General features: G+C 44.0%; 3 protein-coding genes across 6 annotated transcripts in view; 1 reads left to right on the top strand and 2 right to left on the bottom strand.

The window, feature by feature from the left end:
• mfsd2b (MFSD2 lysolipid transporter B, sphingolipid) overlaps positions 1-7561 on the bottom strand; it is a 12858-nt gene extending 5297 nt beyond the window's left edge. Inside the window, exons 1-6 of one of the 2 annotated variants that reach the window (XM_019856468.1) lie at positions 7474-7561; positions 6662-6761; positions 5217-5539; positions 3359-3484; positions 3159-3283; positions 965-1088 (exon numbers count right to left, since the gene is read on the bottom strand). In XM_019856468.1, coding sequence (XP_019712027.1) covers positions 965-1088; positions 3159-3283; positions 3359-3484; positions 5217-5522 — 681 coding nt within the window. In that variant the 5' untranslated portion in view covers positions 5523-5539; positions 6662-6761; positions 7474-7561. The other variant, XM_019856470.1, reaches the window with a different exon arrangement.
• Positions 7562-7911: 350 nt separating this feature from the next.
• On the bottom strand, positions 7912-10742 carry ubxn2a (UBX domain protein 2A). Its single transcript, XM_019856471.1, has 7 exons — positions 10637-10742; positions 10295-10343; positions 9983-10094; positions 9654-9763; positions 9438-9575; positions 8828-8989; positions 7912-8347 (listed from the first exon to the last, which is right to left on the bottom strand). Exons 2-7 carry the CDS (start codon positions 10327-10329, stop codon positions 8167-8169), a joined length of 738 nt encoding a protein of 245 aa, XP_019712030.1. The 5' UTR covers positions 10330-10343; positions 10637-10742; the 3' UTR covers positions 7912-8166.
• Positions 10743-11845: 1103 nt separating this feature from the next.
• atad2b (ATPase family AAA domain containing 2B) overlaps positions 11846-21507 on the top strand; it is a 42669-nt gene continuing 33007 nt past the window's right edge. For 2 of the 3 annotated variants that reach the window (XM_019856466.1, XM_019856465.1), the window contains exons 1-18: positions 11847-12268; positions 13744-13901; positions 14312-14343; positions 14432-14561; positions 15185-15284; positions 15365-15488; positions 15563-15706; positions 15795-15870; positions 15948-16049; positions 16276-16387; positions 16468-16583; positions 16795-16969; positions 17067-17155; positions 17539-17698; positions 19386-19476; positions 19830-20138; positions 20242-20401; positions 21298-21484. In XM_019856466.1, coding sequence (XP_019712025.1) covers positions 12170-12268; positions 13744-13901; positions 14312-14343; positions 14432-14561; positions 15185-15284; positions 15365-15488; positions 15563-15706; positions 15795-15870; positions 15948-16049; positions 16276-16387; positions 16468-16583; positions 16795-16969; positions 17067-17155; positions 17539-17698; positions 19386-19476; positions 19830-20138; positions 20242-20401; positions 21298-21484 — 2364 coding nt within the window. In that variant the 5' untranslated portion in view covers positions 11847-12169. Of the gene's footprint in view, positions 12269-13743; positions 13902-14311; positions 14344-14431; positions 14562-15184; positions 15285-15364; positions 15489-15562; positions 15707-15794; positions 15871-15947; positions 16050-16275; positions 16388-16467; positions 16584-16794; positions 16970-17066; positions 17156-17538; positions 17699-19385; positions 19477-19829; positions 20139-20241; positions 20402-21297; positions 21485-21507 lie in introns of all 3 variants that reach the window. The other variant, XM_019856467.1, reaches the window with a different exon arrangement.

Genomic DNA, 21507 nt, shown 5'->3' with positions numbered 1-21507 from the left:
CCCCCCCCCCACACACACACACACACACACACACACGATGTCGGATCAAGGTCAGTTCATTTTCAATTGATTCTCAATCAGTTATTCTGGACTTACAATAGGCGCTTTTATATTTTTAAATGTCAGCATAAGAGCCCTGTTGATTTCAAACTATATCCATCACAGCATGCTATTTCATTCTGATGATCCGCAAACAGCATGAAGCAGTATATATTTTACAACTGTATACTTAGATAGCGCGGCATGCTATTACAGGCCAAACAGAGATGAATGGAGGGTGATGACAAAAGGCGCCAGGAATAGCTCCACTTTCCCTTTGAGGGGAAGGGCAGCGCCCCAAAAGCCCGCGGGCTCGAAAGTCTGACGACGAGGGTGATTCCCAGATGTGATTACTCCTCCTATTAACTTTCACCTTCAACTGAAAATTGACATTTGCACGTGAGTGGTTGAGTATAAAATGGGACATCAAAAGCGGGGTTGTGATTTTGTCAGTGGGGGTTGTACCCTTGTCAGTATTTTATCTGCCGATTGTCGCATCGATTAATTGAATAGTGATGGATTTAGATTATTTCATAACAACATCGACAAACTATGCATGTGAGGTGCAGGTATTATTTTTTTGTCCACACGGAGTCGGAATTCTCAACTTCTACACTGTCGTATTTCTGACTCTGAATGCGTGTGGCTTTCAAAGGCGGAGCTTGACGTGGCGAGTGACGTTTGCGTCAGCGAATGGGAGTGCAAATGGCATTTGGGATCAAAGTACGCCTGTCAGTGGGGTGGCACCCTTGTCAGTGAAGGGGTACCCTTGTCTGTGTGACAAGACCAGTGGGATGGCATTTTACCCAACAGTTGCGCTTTTTTTTCTTTACCCTTGTCAAAAAAATGTTTGCAGTTTGGGACGGTACACGTACAATACGTTTGTGGCGGTCTAAATGGTTCATGTAGCGAGCATGGTACTCACTGTGATGAGGGTCTGGTAGAGGCAGTAGAAGCCAAGGTACCACACGAACCTCCCGGTAGCGAAGGGGGGCACGTACCAGAGGTAGAAGTAGGACACCACCAGGAACGGCGTACAGCCCAGCATCCTGCAGGACAGGGGTAGGGGGGTTTGAGATGCCATTTGAACCACAGCTGTCAATCAAACTGTGTCTGCTTTACGCCATTATGTAACCTCAGAATCGGGTCACTTTACTAAGTTAAATTAAGCCGTCTGCTTAAACCTTGTTGTATAATACATACATTTGCATTGAGCCAACTCATACATTTGCATTGAGCCCATTCGTGGCAAACATTTTTTTAAAACATTTTTTCCATTTTATGAACCGGGACCAGCTACATTTTTGAAAGGACAGAAAAAGGGACGGTATTTGACTGTGCCCCACCCCCACCCCCCAAAAAAAATCAACAACAACAACAAACAACCTCTGACCCAATGAAGCACAAACAGGAATAATGAAGAGTGAGAGCCCGAGTGGTTTCTGGTAGCGTCCGGCTGCGTTGCGCGGCTGTCCTCCTGATTGTTTGCAATAACAAAAGATGACGTACAACGCTGGTGCTGCACTATTAAGGGAGGGGATGACGAGAAGGGTTGGATGGGGAGTCCATGGAATGCGTGAATGGAAAATGTGCTGCAAGGTGATGCACAAAAGACTCGCTACCTGCACGGCATCGAGCTGATAAGAAGACAATCATGGTTGTCATTTGGCTTATTTAAAATGAGTTAATTGGATGAGGCGCAAAGGAACAGAGGGGATCTAAAGGTAACATAAGTGCTACTGGAGGCTAGACCTCATTTAGAACTTTTACTTCTTGGTATTTCAAAGAATCTTTGTTGTTGACTTCATGACAACTAAGAATGGGAACAAATCAAACGCAGCGGTGCCTTTTGAGAAACTTCGTCATTAACGGAATAGAAATACCATTCATCCATTCCAACCTCGTCACTCCAGCAAAAATAGCACACTTTAACACTATACTTAAAACACACAGGAATAACATAATTAGAATGTAAATAATTCAACTGAATGCGGAGGATGATTAACTCGTCCATCTGGTGTGTACAACCTGGCCACCAGGGGGAAGTATAATACAGTCGGGCAGAAGTAACCATGAAATTGGATCAAGAACATATGCCTGTGAGTACTGTTAAACTGTCTGTCTACATGTGTTGATGCACCGTTTGTGTTCAAGTATCTGTTCCTTAAAACACAATACTGACACATCGATAGATACTATTTGTTCGCCTGTCTATGGCATTTTCTGTTGTTTGTTAGCATTAAGCAAATAGCTGCATGGTGGCGCACCAAAAACAGTGGTTCATTCCTTTTTACACTTGTTTTGTGTTTCGTTTGTCTATTTACGGCTGCTGGTTGACAGGACGAGCGAGATGGGGCGGAAATGCACTTTCTGCCTGACAAGATGTCCGTCAACCAGTGAGGCAAAATAAGGACAAACTCGTCAAACCCGGCGTATCAAAAGATGCCGCGTGAACCGCAGCAGACTCCAGAAACAAACTCGCCCACATTCTCCAGAATCAGCCAAGGTGGTTAAACTGGGCCTCAGTCTGCTCTTACTTGGACGTCTTCCAAACCCGATCTGCTTACACAGTATATGTGTGTGATCGACAATACACAAGGCACAAGCAGCATTAAAGTGTGTCTGTGTATTTACATCAGCTGCTTTACACAGAACAGCCCACTTCTTAAGTCCATCACGGCAGTAAAAGCTTGGCGCAAGGAAATCCAGGATGCCAAAGAGCCCAAAAAAAAAAAGGCTCCGGTGGTGGTGGTGGATGTTGCCCAAAGTTGAAATGAAGCGTTACGTAAACACAGCAGCTCGGTGCAGGGCGCGTCGGGAAAAGCACAATTAAAATGCCATTAGCCACAAGCGGAGGGTTTTTGTTGACGCCCCCCCCCCCAAAAAAAAAACAACTCACAAGAAAGCAGCTGGAATTTTCAACTAAATTTTTGACTTCCTGTTGGTGCTGTTCCTTTGCAGTATGAATGATTTAATTATATTCTTGCCACATTCTTATTTTTTTCTGATTTTATATATTTAGTATTATTTATACGACCCAAATTATTTGGAGTCATCCTGTTTGTGTGTGGTGATGCAAACATAGGTTCCATGGATCGGAGGGTGCGGGAGGGGCTCACCAAGGCATCAGTCGACCAATCCTGGTCCACTTGGTCTTGTTGATGAAGAAGCCCACCACAGGATCCACCACAGCTCCCCAGGCTTTTCCGATAAATAGCACCATAGAGGCCTGGAAGGCGTTGATCTGTGTGGGACAGACATTTTTATTGGTACGGTAAGGCTATTTTAAAGATGTTACGCTGGCATTATTATGGCGCACCTGGGCAACGTCCAGCAGGTAAATCTGCAGGAAGAAGGCGGTGGCGCTGGCGGCAACCTCTTTGGGGACGCCGCCGATGGCGAAACACAGCTTGTTGCACACCGATAGCTTTTGACTCAAGTCGGTCTAACCAGGAAAGGGAGAAGAAAAAAAATGTCAATAATTTTAACATTTTTTGATAATTTGGTAAATCGCCAACCAAATATGCCAATCAATCCAGATTGAGGGATTTACTTTCCACTTTTCACAGTTTGGAGAGGCCTCACAAGTTTACAGTCACATACAGTCCGCTACAGGAGCGTGCAATTAGCATATTCTATTTGTGAGGAGGGAAAAAATGGCAAGCAGACTTTTGGGAGGCGAGCGTGCCTCTGATTTGGGAAATTTGGTTTCACCAGCAAGTGCCCAGCATCCGTATTTAAAGGTTTAAAAGTGTCGGGCTGTTCAGGTCGGGCTGAGGTTGCAGAAGTAAAAATGATGAGGGTGTGGAAAGTCACCATGTAAATAACAAGGCGGTGAAGTGTTTATTGATTTATTCTGTTTGCTCTGTTTATTTTTATTTTTTGTTAGAAGAAGGCATTCAGGGAACAGTAAACGTTCCACTTTGCTCCCTATGATTAGTACACGCTGCGCTTAAGTCCAAGGCTACCCTTAGATTAGTTGACATTACAAAACAATTCGTAATGATTACGAGTGACAATGTCCCAAACCTTTGTACACTAATTTTAGGAGTCACAATTAGTCATTCATTTAACTTTAACATTTCAAGTCAAGTTTGATGCAATTTCCTTCCTCCTGGGTTTCTATTTTCAACAATACTTCCACCATGCGTCACTTTGAATAATGAATGGTGATTTTTTTTTTTTTCTCGACACCCCCAACTTAGAATTCCCAGAAAATCAGTGATGAAATGATGAGTAACGAATCCAAAGATGCCTCTGTGTGGTTACGAGAGGCACAATCATGCGCATGATCTTTTTTTGTATTCAACGGTTCGGTTCGTAATGAGGAGTCATTATTTTGTGATATTGTCAAAAATGTGAAGGGCTTTCATTTTTGCAGATTGAGAGTGACTGAGTATGTTGTTTAGGCAAACGCGATCATTTTTGAAACCGTTGTTTTGGTCTCTCTTTTCCATGTTGATATATTTCGTGTGCATATGACAATGTTGCATTTCGGCAGATGAGCGTAAAGACTGAAACAATAATGGTGTCAGGTCGAAAGCGATGCGGCGAAACATTTTTACGGAAGAGTCACAAGGCTTTGATTTTCCATTGTTGAACCGGTGATTATGCTAACAATGCATCGTTTCCAGTCGACCGTTGAAATTGAGGCCAACTTTAAGTGCTGAATAAAAGCAACCGTGCGATTCAAAGCCCCAAAAAACACCAAAGCGACCACATCTCAGAGTGAGATGCTGTTATTACCGCCGCCCTGTCAAAACATGAAGGAGCGACAATTACCAGGACGGAGGCGTGTAATTATTCCATCGCAAGACTAGTGGGGTCAGAGGTAAGTAAAGGCTGAGGCTCTCGCTGCAATTACAGCTAATTGGAGAGGAAATCAAAGTGTTTTTGCTGGCTCCACGCCACTGATGATGTGCAAAAATATGCCGTGAACTTTTCTATCAATCTTTTCCAAAGTCTTTATTATTCCTTCCTTCTCAACTCTCCCACCAGCATCAAAGGGGATAAACAGGATGTCCCGCCTCATGTTATTCACGAGAAAAGAAAAACTGCATCGCTCAGCACATGTGTCAACACTAATATCACCAACCAATTCTTTGTAGGTCATGGATTTTTTGGGGGGTGGGGTGTGGGGGGTAGGGGAGTTGTATATTATGTGTGTTTGGTCTTACCTGCTGAGGGACTTTGGCATCTAACAGCGTCTCAGTGGGCTTGAGCATCTTTCCTGCTGTAACCAGCCCCCCCTGGGTGCCATTCTCCCCGCGGGCCATGGCAGAGAGGCTGTGGGTGAGGCGGCAGGTGCGCTTTTTCTGTGAGGCCGCGCCAAAGTGCGTGTGGCTGAGGCTGCGGGTGTGCGCCAAAAGGCGGGGCGGGAATTGAATGTGGCTCTGACTGCGTGGCGGGAGATCTGACTGCGCCGCCTCTTCCTCTTCCTCCTCCTGCTCCTCCTGGACAACTCGGACGCTTTCTGCCGCCATTCACATAATGCTGTGCACTGGAACGGGGAGGCCAGACCGGGGGACGACACACACACACACACACACACACACACACACACACACACACACACACACACACAGACAAAACACAAAATAGACATAGACATATAGTCAATAACAAGTGTGCACAACATGCAAGCTCAGGAATGCTGACGCACATCTGTGCACCGAATTCCAAAATGGAATACACACTACCACACACTTAAATGGTCAACACAAACCACTGACTTTATTAGGTACATATCATCCTTACATCTGCCTTTGTAAAGATAATAATGGTGTTTTTTGGTATTTGGTATGAATTTGACAATATTATATTACATACACATTTTCCAAAAAATAAAGGAAAAAAAAAAAAAAAATATATATATATATATATATATATATATATATATATATATATATACCTCTATACACACACACACACATATATATATATATAAGAGAGAGAGAGAGAGAGAGAGCGAGAGAAAGAGATTATCAAAGTTGATTTGAGATATAACTACTCAATGCTGATTTTGTTTTTCTTTGTACATTGGTAGTTTTATTATATTCTCAACATCTGTATATGTGGTAATATAATATCAATTTATGGTATTTTGGTCTTATTTAGCTCGGATGGAAACCGTAACGACAACAAACACATTCCTGTCCTGTCGATGAGCTCATTAAAAGAAATGGATCACCTCCTCAGATTCCTGTGCATTTAAATGCAACAAAACACAACACTTTTAATATGGCATATTATGGTAACATGAAGATGACTAGTTTTCTCCTCAGAAAAGGACAATAATAAGAAATGTGTATTGGCGGATGATCTGATAAGCATTTTAATACCACAATGTAGCTAAATGACCAAAAATATTAAAAAGATGGCTGATCATAATAAACAGTCTAATTGATGCTCATTATATTTTTAAGTATAATTTCCTCACTAGTTTGTGAATGAAGTGTACCTAGTGCTTTGTCCGCTGAGTGCAAACGGCATGCAACGCTCATCCCGTGTGTTACTATTTCTGGCAATATACATTAATAATGTATACATTTTATATAAAACACGCAATATATCCTCCCCAAAATAAGATGTGAATAAACACTAGGCTCATATGTTGTCTTACCTGCTGTTAGTGGAAAAGAGGAGAGCTCCGTACAGCGGCGGGTTGATGGGAGTGTGCGCCGGGAGCGCAGTGTCGGCGGCCGGGCGGGATGAGAAGGAGACTGCGGACAAGAACCACACACGGACGAAGAGACACGAGTGTGTGTATGAGTGTATGAGTGTGTATGAGTGTGTATGTGTGTGTGTGTGTGTGGGTTCGCGGAGGGGGGGCGTAAAAAAGAAACAGTCAACTGTCGGTACATTGCTGAGGCGACCCCGCGCGACCGTCATGGTGTACTGCAACACTCATTCATACATTCGCACGCACGCACGCACACTAAAAAAATATAGCGTTGAAATAATCATTTCAATATTGTTCCAGCCAATTCACTATGCATTATACTTTTTACAACTGTGTATGTGATCTAATAAATATTGATTCGGTTTGAATTTGAAGCAGCATCCGTTTTTGACACACATTTGCTTGATATGGAAAGTAGACTATAGAATAATTAAAAACGTAAATCAGCAATTTTTTACTGAAATTTCAGTTTGATAGAAGAGCTGCTAACTTGGATGAACTTAGTACACAGCCCTATTTTGTGGTGTATGTCATGTTAACCTCCCTTTAACCTCCTTGTGTGATTCATGGTGAAGCATCAATGGAACCAGTTGGAACCAGCAGCCGTCCCTGATGGCTCTCAACATGACAATCACATTTCCACGGAGCCGCTTGCACAAGATGGAAGCCCGGAAGTCCAAAAACCCCCTTTCAAAATACTAGCTACTAAATAACGCCAGGCATACATGACACAGTATAAATTCCCTCCCTACCTGTGTTTGAGAATCCAGCATTGATGCGGCCAGACAATCCACAGACGCCAACATTCTGGCTCACGTCAGTGGTACCTGATACCTGTAATTAAGTAGCGGCAGGTGGAATGCTACCAATGAGGTTTGGCTTCATGTCAGAGGCAGTGATTCAGCCTCCGCGAGGCGTGTGCCTTGTGAGAAGAAACTGGCCACATTTTTCCCACATCATTTTTTTATTCCGGCAGTACCGCGACGTATGAAGCATTCGGCATTCTGCTTTGTTAGTGGTATCATGGCATGGAGATCACCTTTTAGGGACGAGTACTGCCTACTACCATGTGACAAATTATTGTGCTAATTATACTTTGCTCTATTTCTGAACTAAATCAATGCTATGAGAAAAGAAGTAAATGGTAGAATGTTGCTTGGGAGGGGAAAATAAAGAAATATATGCAAAAGAACCTTAGTTTTTTTTAATACATGTAATTGAATTGGAAATGATGCAGGCACATAACATGATACATTCAAAAATGAGTCGATGTAAAAAAACAAACAAAAAAAAAACCAAGGCAAACAAACCTCGACATGCAAGCAGTGTCGGCTTTGAAAGAGTGCATAAAATTGTCGATCACAGTTTAGGAAGACTTTTTTTTGTTTTTGTTTTGGTGGTGCTTTATGCCATTTTTGGATGTAAGATGAAAAGGGACAGGTGGATTATGGCGCAAAGGGGGCATGCGTGTTGAGGGGCCGCTGAACAATGACAGCGTTGGCCAAGTCCGCTGCTTCGAGGCTCAGCTCTTTGTCGAGGAGTTCCCGCACGGGAAGCGACGTGGTCAGGACGAAGGGCGGGCAGCTCCTCTGGCAGCGTGATACAAAGTCGTGGACGTCTCCGATCCTGAGCAGGGGAAGACGGGAGTTAAGGGGTGAAAGGTTGCAACAGTTACATGTTGGAGGCCAATGCAGGGCAAATGTAAATCTGCACAATTTGGATTTTTAGTTGCATTATTTCTTACGGGGTGGGGGGTGGGGTGACTCGTTCGATGCTTTCTCCTCATTCAAGCAAGGGGGAATTTCCATTATTCATGAGCATCGGTGGTCTCCTGCTCACACAGGAGGCTGGTCAAGGTCAGCGGCAGGCTCTCTCCATCCTTGAGCTCCTCGCCCCCATTACATAAACGTTGCATTGGGGGTTACGCAACCCATCCCCCCCGGTGGGATTTGATAGACACACTCTATCTCAGATTATGATTTGCGCGCCAGACCAGCATTACGTAATCCAAACTAGCAGAAATCTTTTTCGTCATTTGGAGATAGAAAGCAGATTAACATGTTTTTTTGTTGTTTTTTTTGTTTGTTTGGCGATGTGACTACGCACCGATGCGATAGGTTGAAGCGCTGCACCAGCCTGCGGCCGTCGGCCAACCACAGCTGCAGAGAGGTGACGGGCAGGGCGTGGTCCAGGGTTACCATGGGGATGGGGGGAGATTCGCCGTCCTCATGCACCGATGGCGAGCGGGCCACCACTCGGGGCGCCACGCTGCGGCACCGACACAATCCAGAGATTAAGCATGCATCAGTTTAAATCTTTATCTTTAATAACCGATGATGAGGGCAGGCGGAGGACAAAATTAAACCAGAGCCGTTTTGCACCTCATCAGGGGGGCACCATGACCGGCTTTGGTTGCTTGGATTTGAGTGACATCTTGTGGCAGGCAGTAGAATAGCAACTGCTTATTCTTATTCAGATTAAAAAATAATACAACTGAATTCTACTATGTTTTTCATATTTCAAACTGTATCATTCATTTAATAGCACTATTTTCAAAAAGGTTTTCAGGGGACCGTGATCAAACCTGACTGAAAGTATTTCAATAAAAATCCACATCAAATCAAATCCAGTACAACTAAAAGTGACCACAAGGCTGTCGGCAATCTGAATTATTATTTCCTGCAATCTCACTATTTTCGGTCAAGACCCCACTCACCTGCCGAGCCGGTATCCTCGCCCGCTGAAAGGATGAAAAACCTTCTTCCTGGGAACGTACTCTTCCTCGGTCAAATCCTCCACGTTGACCTCCAGTTCCTCCTCCTCTGCTCGGCTCTCCCACTCCGACGGAAGTTCCCTGCATTAAAAATCGCGACACTGATGATAATATTCACTTGAGGCTATCGTTACATATTGAGCTAAAAATAAAACTCACCCCCTTTTGATGGCATCCAAGAAGTCCTGGTTTGCAGGGACCGAATAGCTACGGAACTCCTGGTCGTTAATGGTGAAGCCGTCCTTCCAGAGGCGCACCACCATCTCCACCTGGTAAAAAATGAAGAAAAAGCATTGCAGTACCAGGGTAAAGATATGAAAATTAAGTAATCATTTTACGACATAGTGCAAAAAGTTCCAATCTTACCAGCATGTTGTCATATTTTTTCAGAAAGAACTCAATTATTCTTGATATGTGTGTAGTCCTTAATCGCTGCATGATTATATTGAATACATATTCAATAATTACTTAATTCATTCATTCCTGACCTTGGACGTTCCCGAGGTATCATTACAGATCTTCTCCACCTCGTCCAGGAGGTCTTCTACAGAGAAGCTGCACTTCATCGGCGCCTCCTCTTCGTTGTCATCGCTGGCAACCCTGTTCAGCACAATATTTTATTTTGGAAAAAAAAAAAGTATTCTTACACTTTAGGGACATTATTGTGTGATATGTTGGACACATAAGGTATCACTTTAAGGCACGTTTACACTCAACAGTATAAGAAAGAGTTTTCACACTTTGGACTGGTGCTCTATTTTATTGTGTTGTAATTTCACGAGAGCAAGCATTCTCCTTACCAAATGTCATCATTCTCAGTGTCATTGTGTATCATGTCGTCTTGTCCATCTGAAAACAAAAACAAGTCATGCAAGGCAAGCACATTTCATAGAAGGCAATTTACAAAACATTTGAGTAATTCAGGGCATAATTTATCTTGTGTGTTTTTCTCAATTTAACACTACTCAACGATGAATATTTCTAAAAGTGTAATGTTATTATTGACAACCGTCGTCGGCCATCATTAAAAACGATTGTGAGCGCGAGTGACGTAACAAAATTAACCTAGCACTGTAATGATTTTACGAAGATTAACAAAACAAGATTCAAAATGAGGTAATTTAGGTAAATGAATAATTTACCGGTCTCTGTGTTATAAGGACTAATCTGCGGCTAAAACATCTGCAGCGAGCTACTACACCGGTTTACGGCAGCAGCTCTCTGACGTCAACACCCCCACCATAAATTGGCGGTTAGTGTCGTAATAAGTTTCGTTTCTGTTCGATTGTTCATACCTCATAAAAAAAATTATTCCCGGAGATGAAGCAAACATTTGTATCATATAATTGTTTGAAAAAAGTAAAAAATCTGGTTATGACGGTTGATAGATAACACAACATATAATAATAATAATAATAATAATAATAATAATAATAATAATAATAATAATAATAATACCCAGGTATGGGGGAAAAAGCAATTGCCTGTAAGAATAAATAGTAAATAATTACAAAACTGAATCTTCAATTGACATCATCCGAACGAGAGTTATGACCACATTGTCCAAAAGAGAGACATAATGTCCACAAAGGGAGACGACAAAAGACACAAAACAAAGTAAAAAAAACAATGAAAGAAATCTGTTTAATGTTAAACCATGATAAAACTTCTTGAGTTGCGGCTTGAAAAAGTCAGCCACTACCCTCTTCTGCTGTGACATGCCTGGGAATTAAAAATAACAAAAATACACAATGGTTACCACATTTTAATTATGTGCAACCACTGCACATGTTCAAATTAAATGAATTCCGGGTTATAAAAGTGGTGCTTCATTGAAAGTTGAGCAGTGTTCATTCACCGGGATTCAATGGAAACACCCACAGAAATATTTCATGATTTTGAAACATCGTCTTACATATTTGCTGAATTTTTAATCATTCCAATTTGGCAGCATTGTTCACAACAAATGACAAGAAGCGAATGCATGCTTATGGTGCCCCTTATACACTTGATCAGTCTTGATCAAGGGAAGGGTGGGGGGGTCTTAGGCTAGATTCTGGAGGGCCGCTGTCCTGCATGTTTTGCAAGTCTCCCCGTTGCAACACACCTCATTCAAATGAACAGGTTCAATGTCAGGCTTCCGTAGAGCTTGCTGATGATCTGATCATTTTAATCAGGTGTGTTGCAACAGGAAGACTTGGAAAACATGCAGGACAGCGGCCCTCCAGGACCTGAGTTTGACACCGATGGGCTCGAAGTATTTGAAGCTTGGTTTCGATAAATAGACATCTCCTTGTGTGTCCTCTTCATTGCGGATGCTACATGGAATTTTTAGTTGGAAGGGGGGGACCTCAGGTGGATCCTGCCCTTCCTTTGCACGCCACTGCTCTGTGTTTTGTCTAGTTTACACTTTTTTTCCACTATACAGGGGCCATAATAATTACACAACTTCCAAACGTAACCACTTGACATCACAAAGAGAAACACGGTGTACGGACAGAAACAAGGGAAGAGAGATCGAGAACCAACACAAGAGGGAGAGAGAGCGAGGGGGAGAGAGAGCGAGGAAGAGCGAGAGCGAGTGAGAGAGAGAGAGAGAGGAATGGCGTCTCGGTGCTGTGCTCTTTGAGCCAGTGTTTGGAGCCGGTTTTGGAGCCCTTTGAGTGAGATTAAACATGGTGAACACACGGAAAAGCTCGCGGCCGGGCAGTGGCCACTTTATCTCCTCCAGGACCCGCTCGTCGTCGAGGAGCGAGCGGAACACAGACGAGCATGTAAGCTAATTTCCTCTTTTTTCCCCCCCGGTGTGCTAACACAGCTGCCGCTAATCGTAGCTGTAGCCTTGGCCTTGGAAGGAGATGCTCACACTTCGGGGGGCATCGTCCCCCAGTGAAATGACAACGCCACCAGGCTTGACACCCGTCGGGCCACGCTCGCACACAACCGAACACCTTAATACTGGGCTTCGTATGTCTTGTCATTTACGACGAGCAGCATTAAAAGCGTTCAAAGCGGAGGCTAGCCGCGTTAGCTGCTAGCTTCAAGTTGAGTTCTCTTTGTGTTTGGCAGTTGGAGCTGGGCGACTCGCCTCGCGTTCGCCAGCTTGTTTTAAGCCCCCTCAGGTGAAGCCCACCACGGCGTCTGACAGAAAGCTATCACAGCAAACGTGTGTCCACTTCGTGGAAGTATTTCACACTTTTTTGAGTGGGTTAAAGCTCGACTGGGGCTGGAGCTAAGGCTAGCCCAACGGTGTAGCCTTGTTGTGGGGGAAGGGTTCACAACAGTTGACTGGCTCACGTTCTCTATAAGGCAAGTCTGAACTTGGTGAACTTTACGGCGTTAATACTATGCGTTACCTTTTATTAGACAACAAACGCTTTTTAGTTTGTGCTGGTAAATTTGAGCAATAGAATGCGGTGGAGCTTTAGTTCCTTTGTGTGACGTTAAAGCTCGACTGACAGCAGCCTTTTTTGTGTCACAATTTACTTGGCACTTTACAGAGACATGCTGTACAGACATAAAGGGAAAGAGACCAAAAAAAACCACACACACGCAAGAGAGACAGAACAATGGGGGAAAAAAACTGCAATAGCAAATCACATTTCCTGAGTTATCACATCTTCAAGAGAGAGTAACAGAAAAGGGTGGAGAGAGAATGGAAAAAAATCTATTACTGGTACAAAACTTTATCTTCAGCTCTGTCAACAAAACATCCTAAAGAAAGAGCGACATACATATGTGTAGACAGACATCGGGCCTCGTCAGATACTGTTTTGTTTCGAAACTTTCATGTCTGAGTGACATTTCCCAGAAGCACTTGGAAGAAAGGTGCGAGTACACAACCTTTTACACACCTATAGGATAGGTTACTCTTGACCATACGAACATAAAATGGCTTTATTGTAAGAATCGAATTACAATGCTGCCTGAAAAAAACGGCAGTCAAAATTAATGACAAAAATTCCAAAATATAGAAACGTCTGGGGGGTAATCCTGAGAAAAAGGACAGAAAAAAGAAAGCATATTGTGGACATAGTCTGCACCACACCATGTACTGTTATGTTGGTGAGGAAAAGTGGAGTTGAACTAATTTTAAACAGTGCTCTCTTCAATGTTCAAAAACAGCACAGTTTCTGCTCTCCGTTACCCAATGATGCATTGCACAATGAAGGTACTCTTTAAACTTGAGACGAGAGTCGTTTGCTCACAAGCAATGGTCCTGTTTTACCGTCATTTTTTGCTGGACCAGAAGGAGATGAGCAGTGATGTGAGCAGTGCACAGCTCAGCCCGCCTGCGAAGCGGCCCCACAGGCAGATGACGTCGGAACCCAGTTCTAGCGACACGTCCCCCTCACCCCAGACCAAAGGCCAGAGGGTTAGCTGGGACATTCCCACCTACCGCACCAGGTCGGCTTGCTAAATGTTGTCTTGGGTGATCATCGTATTTACGGTGAAATTTCAGGGTGAAACGAATCTTCACGGAAGAACCCAATTTAATGCTGATGAAAAGGACTGTTTCAATATTCATTTATTTTGAACAAGGAACTGTATTGGCTCATGGATCAAACACCTGTTGTGATTTGTGAATGATGCCGTTCAGCTCTTTAGCAGATGACAGTAAGTTATGTAGAACGTACAGAACTGCTTCATTCAAAGGTTTAGAAGTTAAATTAAGTTCACCTGTAAAGGTTCTAGTGTATTTTCTTTTCATCCTGAAATTCCACCCAAAAGCACAATGTCCCTAACGTTTTGCGAGTTGTGTACCATAAAATTAGTGCAGCCAACCTGAAATCAAATCCTGTGTTTTTCACTTCTAGGTTGTCATCGCGTATCATGCAAAATGGGCACGGTAATGTTATACAGGGCGCTAAACCTCAAGAAATTACGACACAGATTGAATTCCTTATTTAATTTATTTATTTACGTTTATGCCGCAGGCCATATGGGCCATCGAAAAGAGGAGTTGGGCCAGGGTGACCACTCACGCATGAACGGTCACGTGGAGCTGAGGAAGAGCCAGTTTGAACACCTCAACCAGAGCCTGCTGTTTGACCAGCTGGTCAACAGGTGAGCAGGCAGGCGCTATACCACCCCACGTCCAAATCCAGACATAGAATTGCACTGTGCAGGCTTGGTATTACTCGTCACAGTTTGAAGCGGCCAGTCTTTTACTGTTTAATTGCACGGTGGAGGAAACGGTGGAACCATGCAACATTGAAAGCTTTCCTCTAGGTTTTAATGTTGTGAATTTCTGCCTGTATGTTGAAGAATTACAAATGAGTCAACCTACAGTGTTATCGGTTTGGCACACTCGGAACCCAAACTGACCAGCTCCTAGAAATAGCACTTGGGTTTGCTAGTGGAAATAGCAAGTAGGTACTGTAAAATGCAAAATGGCAGGATTTTTTAAAACTCATTTATTTGGGGATACACGATAGCGGACAGGTATATTGGACTGACAGAAAAAATGAATGTTAATTGGAGCGATAGCAACAAAACTGGACTGATAACTAGAGCTAGACTGATATCAATCCTGTCGAACAATTTTATTTTTTTGACTAACTTCCAACATTTTGGTCCAAGCTACTTTGAAGCCTTCCAATTCACAAGTGCCTAAAGGCGTTTTTTTGTCTTAACGCCTCCAAGCATCCCCCTCGTACTAGCCTTCAATCTATCGGATCATTATCTAGCACCGCTGAGGCCGTCCTTCAGGAGATGGACAACATCAGCAGCATCAGGCAGAACCGCGAAGTGGAGCGCCTCCGTATGTGGACCAGAGACACAGAGGAGGTACCGGGAAGAAAAGCCAGCCTTTTCCCCCTGAAGTTCCACAACAAACACTTGCTCACTGTGATCTGATTTTCTTTCAGGAAAACATGGACATGTACTCTCGGGTGAAGCGGAGGAAGTCGATGCGCCGCAACACGTTCAGCCTGCCTGCGCATCACAAAGCCTTGAGTAAAACGCAGGAGGAAGAGGAGGAGGGCACGGAAGGTGAGTTGCTGACTCGCGTGGGCAGCTCTTTGTCTCAGGCGAATCACGGCGGGAAAATGTTTGAAAACGTGCAGAATCTCATGGGGAGGAAGAGGAGGAGGATGCCGAGGATGAAGACGACGAAGGGGATGAAGCAGAGGAAGCAGGGGAGGGGAACGACAGGCCGTACAACTTGAGACAGCGCAAGACTGTGCAGAGATACGAGGCTCCCCCGATTGGTAACCGACGTGCTTTTCATGTCTTTTTTTTTTTTTTTTTTCCTTTCCACGGCAAGTGGCAACTGGTAATATCTTTTCATGTCCTCAGAGCCAGTGAACCGGAAGCAAAGCAACCCCACACTTTTTGACACTCACAGATCACCAGCAAGGAGAAGCCATATACGGTGAGTAGTGCAAAATTAATGATTTTGTTCACTTATTTAAAAAAAATGTCTTACTTTTTTTTTTTCTTTTAAATTAGGATAAAGAAACATGCCATCCACAGCAGTGACACAACCTCGTCCTCTGATGAGGAGTGCTTTGAGAGAAGGAAAAGCAAAAGCATGACTCGGGCCAGAAACAGGTGATGAGATGCATTTTTTCCCCTCATTTTTCACTGTATATTTTGTGTTTAAATTGTCACAGAACACAATATTCTGTGGGCATTTAAGTATCTAATGAACATTGTTTATAGATTTTATTAGTTCCATTGACCCTATAGTTTAGGGTAATTTTGACCCGAGGCATGTTTAATTAATTGTCAGAAAAATTAAAACTCCCCCCGACTACTGCCCTTGTCTATCTTGCAGATGTTTGCCCATGAACTTGACAGCGGAGGACCTGGCGAGTGGGGTCCTGCGTGATAGGACCAAAGTGGGGGCCAGCCTGGCTGATGTGGACCCCATGAACCTCGACACCTCAGTGAGACAAATCATGTCCCACATGAGAGTGCTTTGTTCCCGGTGGTTATCATCTTGTAAAAGTCAGGCCCTTATTTTCAGGTGCGATTCGACCAAGTGGGTGGCCTCGGGAATCACATTCAGTCCTTGAAGGAGATGGTGGTGTTCCCGCTTCTCTATCCGGAGGTCTTTGAGAGATTCAAGATTCAACCTCCACGGTCAGTTGAAGTCTTGCCGTAAATTTGTGTTGTCCTACAGTGTATTTACAGGAAGATAACTGCATTATTTATCCAGAGGTAAAGTTAAGAAATTACTAACTGTCTGAAAATATGACTATTTCCAAAACTTAATTTCTCCAAATATCTTAGAAAATGGTCACATTTGAGATTTTCCATAATAATGCTCTGCCGAATAATGTCCTCTCCACAGGGGGTGTTTATTTTACGGGCCGCCAGGGACTGGAAAAACATTGGTGGCCCGGGCGCTGGCCAACGAGTGCAGCCAGGGTGAGCGCAAGGTTTCCTTCTTTATGCGCAAAGGGGCCGACTGCCTCAGCAAGTGGGTTGGCGAATCGGAGCGCCAGCTGCGCCTCCTCTTTGACCAGGCAAGTCACATTTTGTTAATTATTATATAATAATAATTATTATTACATAATAGAGAGTTGAGGATCTTAAATGTTGTTTATGATTACTTCTGATAAGGCGTACATGATGAGGCCGTCCATTATCTTCTTTGACGAGATTGATGGATTGGCTCCGGTTCGCTCCAGTAGGCAAGACCAGATTCACAGGTAAAACGACATTATTGGGATGTCTTGACAGAAATCAAAAGTGAAACTTTGGCAGTCGCTGCCCACTATACACGAGTTATTGGCAATATGATATAGTATTGAAGCTTTATTACCCACCCATAGTCATAAGTGTACAAACAAAACTATCTATGTACATATTAAGTTGCTCTATGTGACTCGCTGTTGTTTTGCAGCTTCTCGTGGACCATTTGCGGACTTTTTGCGGACTGAAAAAAAAAATATTTTTTCCTGTTTATGTTAATTTATCGCGGGTGGTTTTGGTCCCCATTAACCGCGATAAACGAGGGATTACTGTATATGTAAAAAATGAATGTGGAACTGCAGTGTAAATCCAGCCTTTGCATAATTTATTTGTTTTAAAGTTCCATTGTGTCCACTCTGTTGGCCTTGATGGATGGCCTGGACAGCCGCGGGGAGATAGTGGTCATTGGTGCTACCAACAGACTTGACTCGATCGACCCGGCACTGCGGAGGCCTGGCCGTTTCGATCGGGAGTTTCTGTTCAACCTGCCCGACAGGACGGTGAGAGATGCTGTTTGCAAAAAGAGTTGGAATTTGATGCCAGTTATAACCTGCTGAAAATGTCTTCATCTCTCTGGTGGCAACCACTTCACAACAGTAAGTAATTAATAAGGGCAATAAAAGGACAAATGGAGGCATCGGGTGATTAAGAATCGCTCTTGCGTTTTTGCACTGGGTGTCCTCTCATCCTTAAAAGGAAACATAGTGTCCATGTTTTCACTCAATTTAAAATACGTCCAACCCATGTATCTTAATTAAACATGTCGGTGACATGTTTTTGTCAAAATATCCTGTGGATCAAGAAATTTACATTTCTTTTATTCATTTTACATACTCTGTTTTGAGCCTCGCAGAAATTTGTCTGTTTTGAAGGGCGTGTTTCTTGTGAATGAGTCATGGGCTGACCAGTCACAGCACAACATTGAACTAAGGCCCGGCGCTACTTGCAGAGTTGAGATCATTTTAGTCATATTTAATCTTGCACAGTTATTTAGATTTGACAAGAAAACGACACCAAAAAGCAAAACATTGCCAACCGAGGCTACACTACAAAGTATTAAAAGTAACATTTGCTGGCTGCCCATTTGCTAGCTGCCCAGTACTTACTGGCCACCCATTTTCAGAAATAATTTGTTTAAAAAAAATCAAGACGTGATTTCCTGTACATTTTTTTTAACATTCCTCTCTCATGCTCTCAAGAATCAAGATTGGTGATCCCCGATCTTAACATTGCAGACTGTTACGCCAGCGAGCTTGTAACAACTTTTTAAACAAGGCTCTCGAGCAAATAAAGGGCCTTGTGGACATTTTGAAAATCAGTTCAGCCGCCTGAATCGCACAATGCTGAAACCTTGGCCAAGTTGGGCCCCCCCCAATCCAGTGTGATGAAAGATGATGAAAAGCCTCATGTTCACAATAGCGAGTACTTTGCTTCTTGATGTCTGCCCATCAAAGTGGAGTGCTCCGCGGGTGACGCAAGGGGCTCACTTTGGCAGCGGCGTAGCTAACCTCCGATCCTGGTGCCGCTGTTGGCTGTTAAATAAGAGCTTGAGCAATCCTCTGAGTGTTTCACGTGTGATGAAACTGTCATTGTTGCGTTTGTTTTTTTTTTTTTTTTTTTTTTTTTTTAAATCCTGGTCGTCTTACTCAACATACCAGCCACCTCTTCTTAACTACTGATGGCTACCAAAGACATTTCGCTTCTCGCTTTGCTTTGTACTTATTCCTCATTGCCTTTGTTGTGGCAAAAAATATACAGAGAATACCTGAAAAATCTTATGTAACCACTGCTTGTAGCTTTAAAAAAAATGTTTTGCATACTCATGATATATTCTCCCAAGAAGGTGCCAAACACCTATCCTTACACCTGGCCACATGAAAAATAGATCAGAGAGGCACAACCAAATGGACAAACATTTTAACAGTGCAGGAGGACAAGGCATTATGAGGTTAAACACCAAAGGGAATATTTTATCTTATTACTGCAAGAGGATGTTGAAATGTACACGTATTACCAGGTCGCTGGCAGGCTCAAGTCGCTCATGTGAGTTGCATCCTTATAATCAGATTTCAAAAGTGTGTCTTTCATGTGTTTCATTCAGATTAAGTAGTCATGGTGGTGTTACTTGAAGGTATGTATTTGATCTAATTCTTTTTTTTTTAATTTTTTTTTTAATCTTTTGTGAAGGCCAGAAAGCACATCTTGCAGATCCACACACGGGACTGGAGCCCCAAATTGTCTGAGCCATTTGTAGATGAACTAGCAGAAAAATGTGTCGGTAAGAAACCCCCTAAAATCATTCATGTAATCTCTTCCTTCACCATCGAAAATAATATAGAAAAAAAAATTCCACTCTTCCATGGATGATCAAATTTATCTATGCAGGGAATGTTTTAAGTGTCCTACAAGCGGCAAAAGGAGCGGACTGTTAATGTTTTCAATTAACAAGTGCACTGCTTTTTGGCTTTTGTCACCACATAATGCAAATCTCCATGTTATATCAGCCTAATCCCCTTTTAAAGTGTTAAAGGTGGCACCATAGAAAAAAAACACAAAAGACCTCTAAACTTTTTTGGGGAATAATTATTGTCAGTATCAGAACAATTATGAAATAGTTTATTCCCGTTGCAGGTTACTGTGGCGCCGACATCAAAGCACTTTGCACTGAGGCGGCGTTGGTGGCACTGCGCCGCCGCTACCCCCAGATCTACGGCAGCAGTGTCAAGCTAAAGCTGGACGTGGCCTCCATTGTGCTGGGGCCTACTGACTTCTGTCGGGCCATGAGGGCTATCGTGCCGGCCTCGCAGAGGGCCCTGGCTCCCCCAGGGCGAGCACTGTCGCCCGTCCTCAGGCCCCTGCTGGCCGGTGCCTTCTCTTTGGTGCTCACTGCTCTCCGTAGAGTCTTCCCTCATGCTCAGTGTGCCGACAGGGACATGCAAGGTAGGCAGGTTTTTGCCATTAACATTTAAAAAAAAAAAAAAAAATTATGCAAACAGACCAGTTAGGCCATTCTATTTTTTAATGTATTTATTTTTATGTGTAGTGGGCGGTGACAATCAACTCCTCGAAGAGGATGCGTACAGCGACGACGATGACGACGACAATGCCACTTCCATCTACGAAGTTCAGCCTGCCGTGTGCCCCATCAGTCCCTCGGCATCCTCAGACCCCACCATGCGCAGGCCCTTGATCCATTGCTCTTTGTGAGTCCCAAGTTGAACAGACAAAACATCCACCCATTTTTTTTTCCACTGTTCGTGCCAGGATGCCTTCCTTCACCCCACCAATAGCAGGGGTTGACTGTATGCATTTGTCTCAATGGACAGCGGTGATTTTCGAAGAGTGCCATGCGCGTGTGTTGGGGCCCCCGCGCCGCCGCTACCCCCAGATCTACGGCAGCAGTGTCAAGCTAAAGCTGGACGTGGCCTCCATTGTGCTGGGGCCTACTGACTTCTGTCGGGCCATGAGGGCTATCGTGCCGGCCTCGCAGAGGGCCCTGGCTCCCCCAGGGCGAGCACTGTCGCCCGTCCTCAGGCCCCTGCTGGCCGGTGCCTTCTCTTTGGTGCTCACTGCTCTCCGTAGAGTCTTCCCTCATGCTCAGTGTGCCGACAGGGACATGCAAGGTAGGCAGGTTTTTGCCATTAAATTTTAAAAAAAAAAAAAAAAATTATGCAAACAGACCAGTTAGGCCATTCTATTTTTTAATGTATTTATTTTTATGTGTAGTGGGCGGTGACAATCAACTCCTCGAAGAGGATGCGTACAGCGACGACGATGACGACGACAATGCCACTTCCATCTACGAAGTTCAGCCTGCCGTGTGCCCCATCAGTCCCTCGGCATCCTCAGACCCCACCATGCGCAGGCCCTTGATCCATTGCTCTTTGTGAGTCCCAAGTTGAACAGACAAAACATCCACCCATTTTTTTTTCCACTGTTCGTGCCAGGATGCCTTCCTTCACCCCACCAATAGCAGGGGTTGACTGTATGCATTTGTCTCAATGGACAGCGGTGATTTTCGAAGAGTGCCATCTACCCGTTCATAACGATCTTCCCCTTAACAGCCCCAATTGATGAAAGTGGTTTTGACTCCTTGCAGTTCCCCCCACCAGCAACCCACAGCCTACCGGCCCCGTCTGCTCCTGGCTGGATCCCCGGGCTCGGGTCAGAGTTCCCACCTGGCCCCTGCCTTGCTGCACCACCTGGACAAGCTGCCAGTGCACCGCCTGGACTTGCCCACCCTATACTCCACCACCGCCAAGACGCCAGAGGAATCCTGTGCTCAGGTAACGCACGCCCGAGCAAGAAA

This window comes from Hippocampus comes, unplaced genomic scaffold, assembly GCF_001891065.2.
Source record: "Hippocampus comes isolate QL1 unplaced genomic scaffold, H_comes_QL1_v1.1 scaffold526, whole genome shotgun sequence".
NCBI lineage: Eukaryota > Metazoa > Chordata > Actinopteri > Syngnathiformes > Syngnathidae > Hippocampus > Hippocampus comes.
This window is presented reverse-complemented; position numbering and strand designations above follow the sequence as displayed.

Excerpts from the sequence above, each read along its gene's own strand:
- ubxn2a (XM_019856471.1), bottom strand. The coding sequence starts at position 10,329 with ATGATACACAATGACACTGAGAATGATGACATTTG. Across the intron at positions 8,990-9,437 it reads CGAGGATACCGGCTCGGCAG|CGTGGCGCCCCGAGTGGTGG; the intron begins GTGAGTGGGGTC and ends TCGGTGCCGCAG. Across the intron at positions 8,348-8,827 it reads CGCTTCAACCTATCGCATCG|GATCGGAGACGTCCACGACT; the intron begins GTGCGTAGTCAC and ends TCCCCTGCTCAG.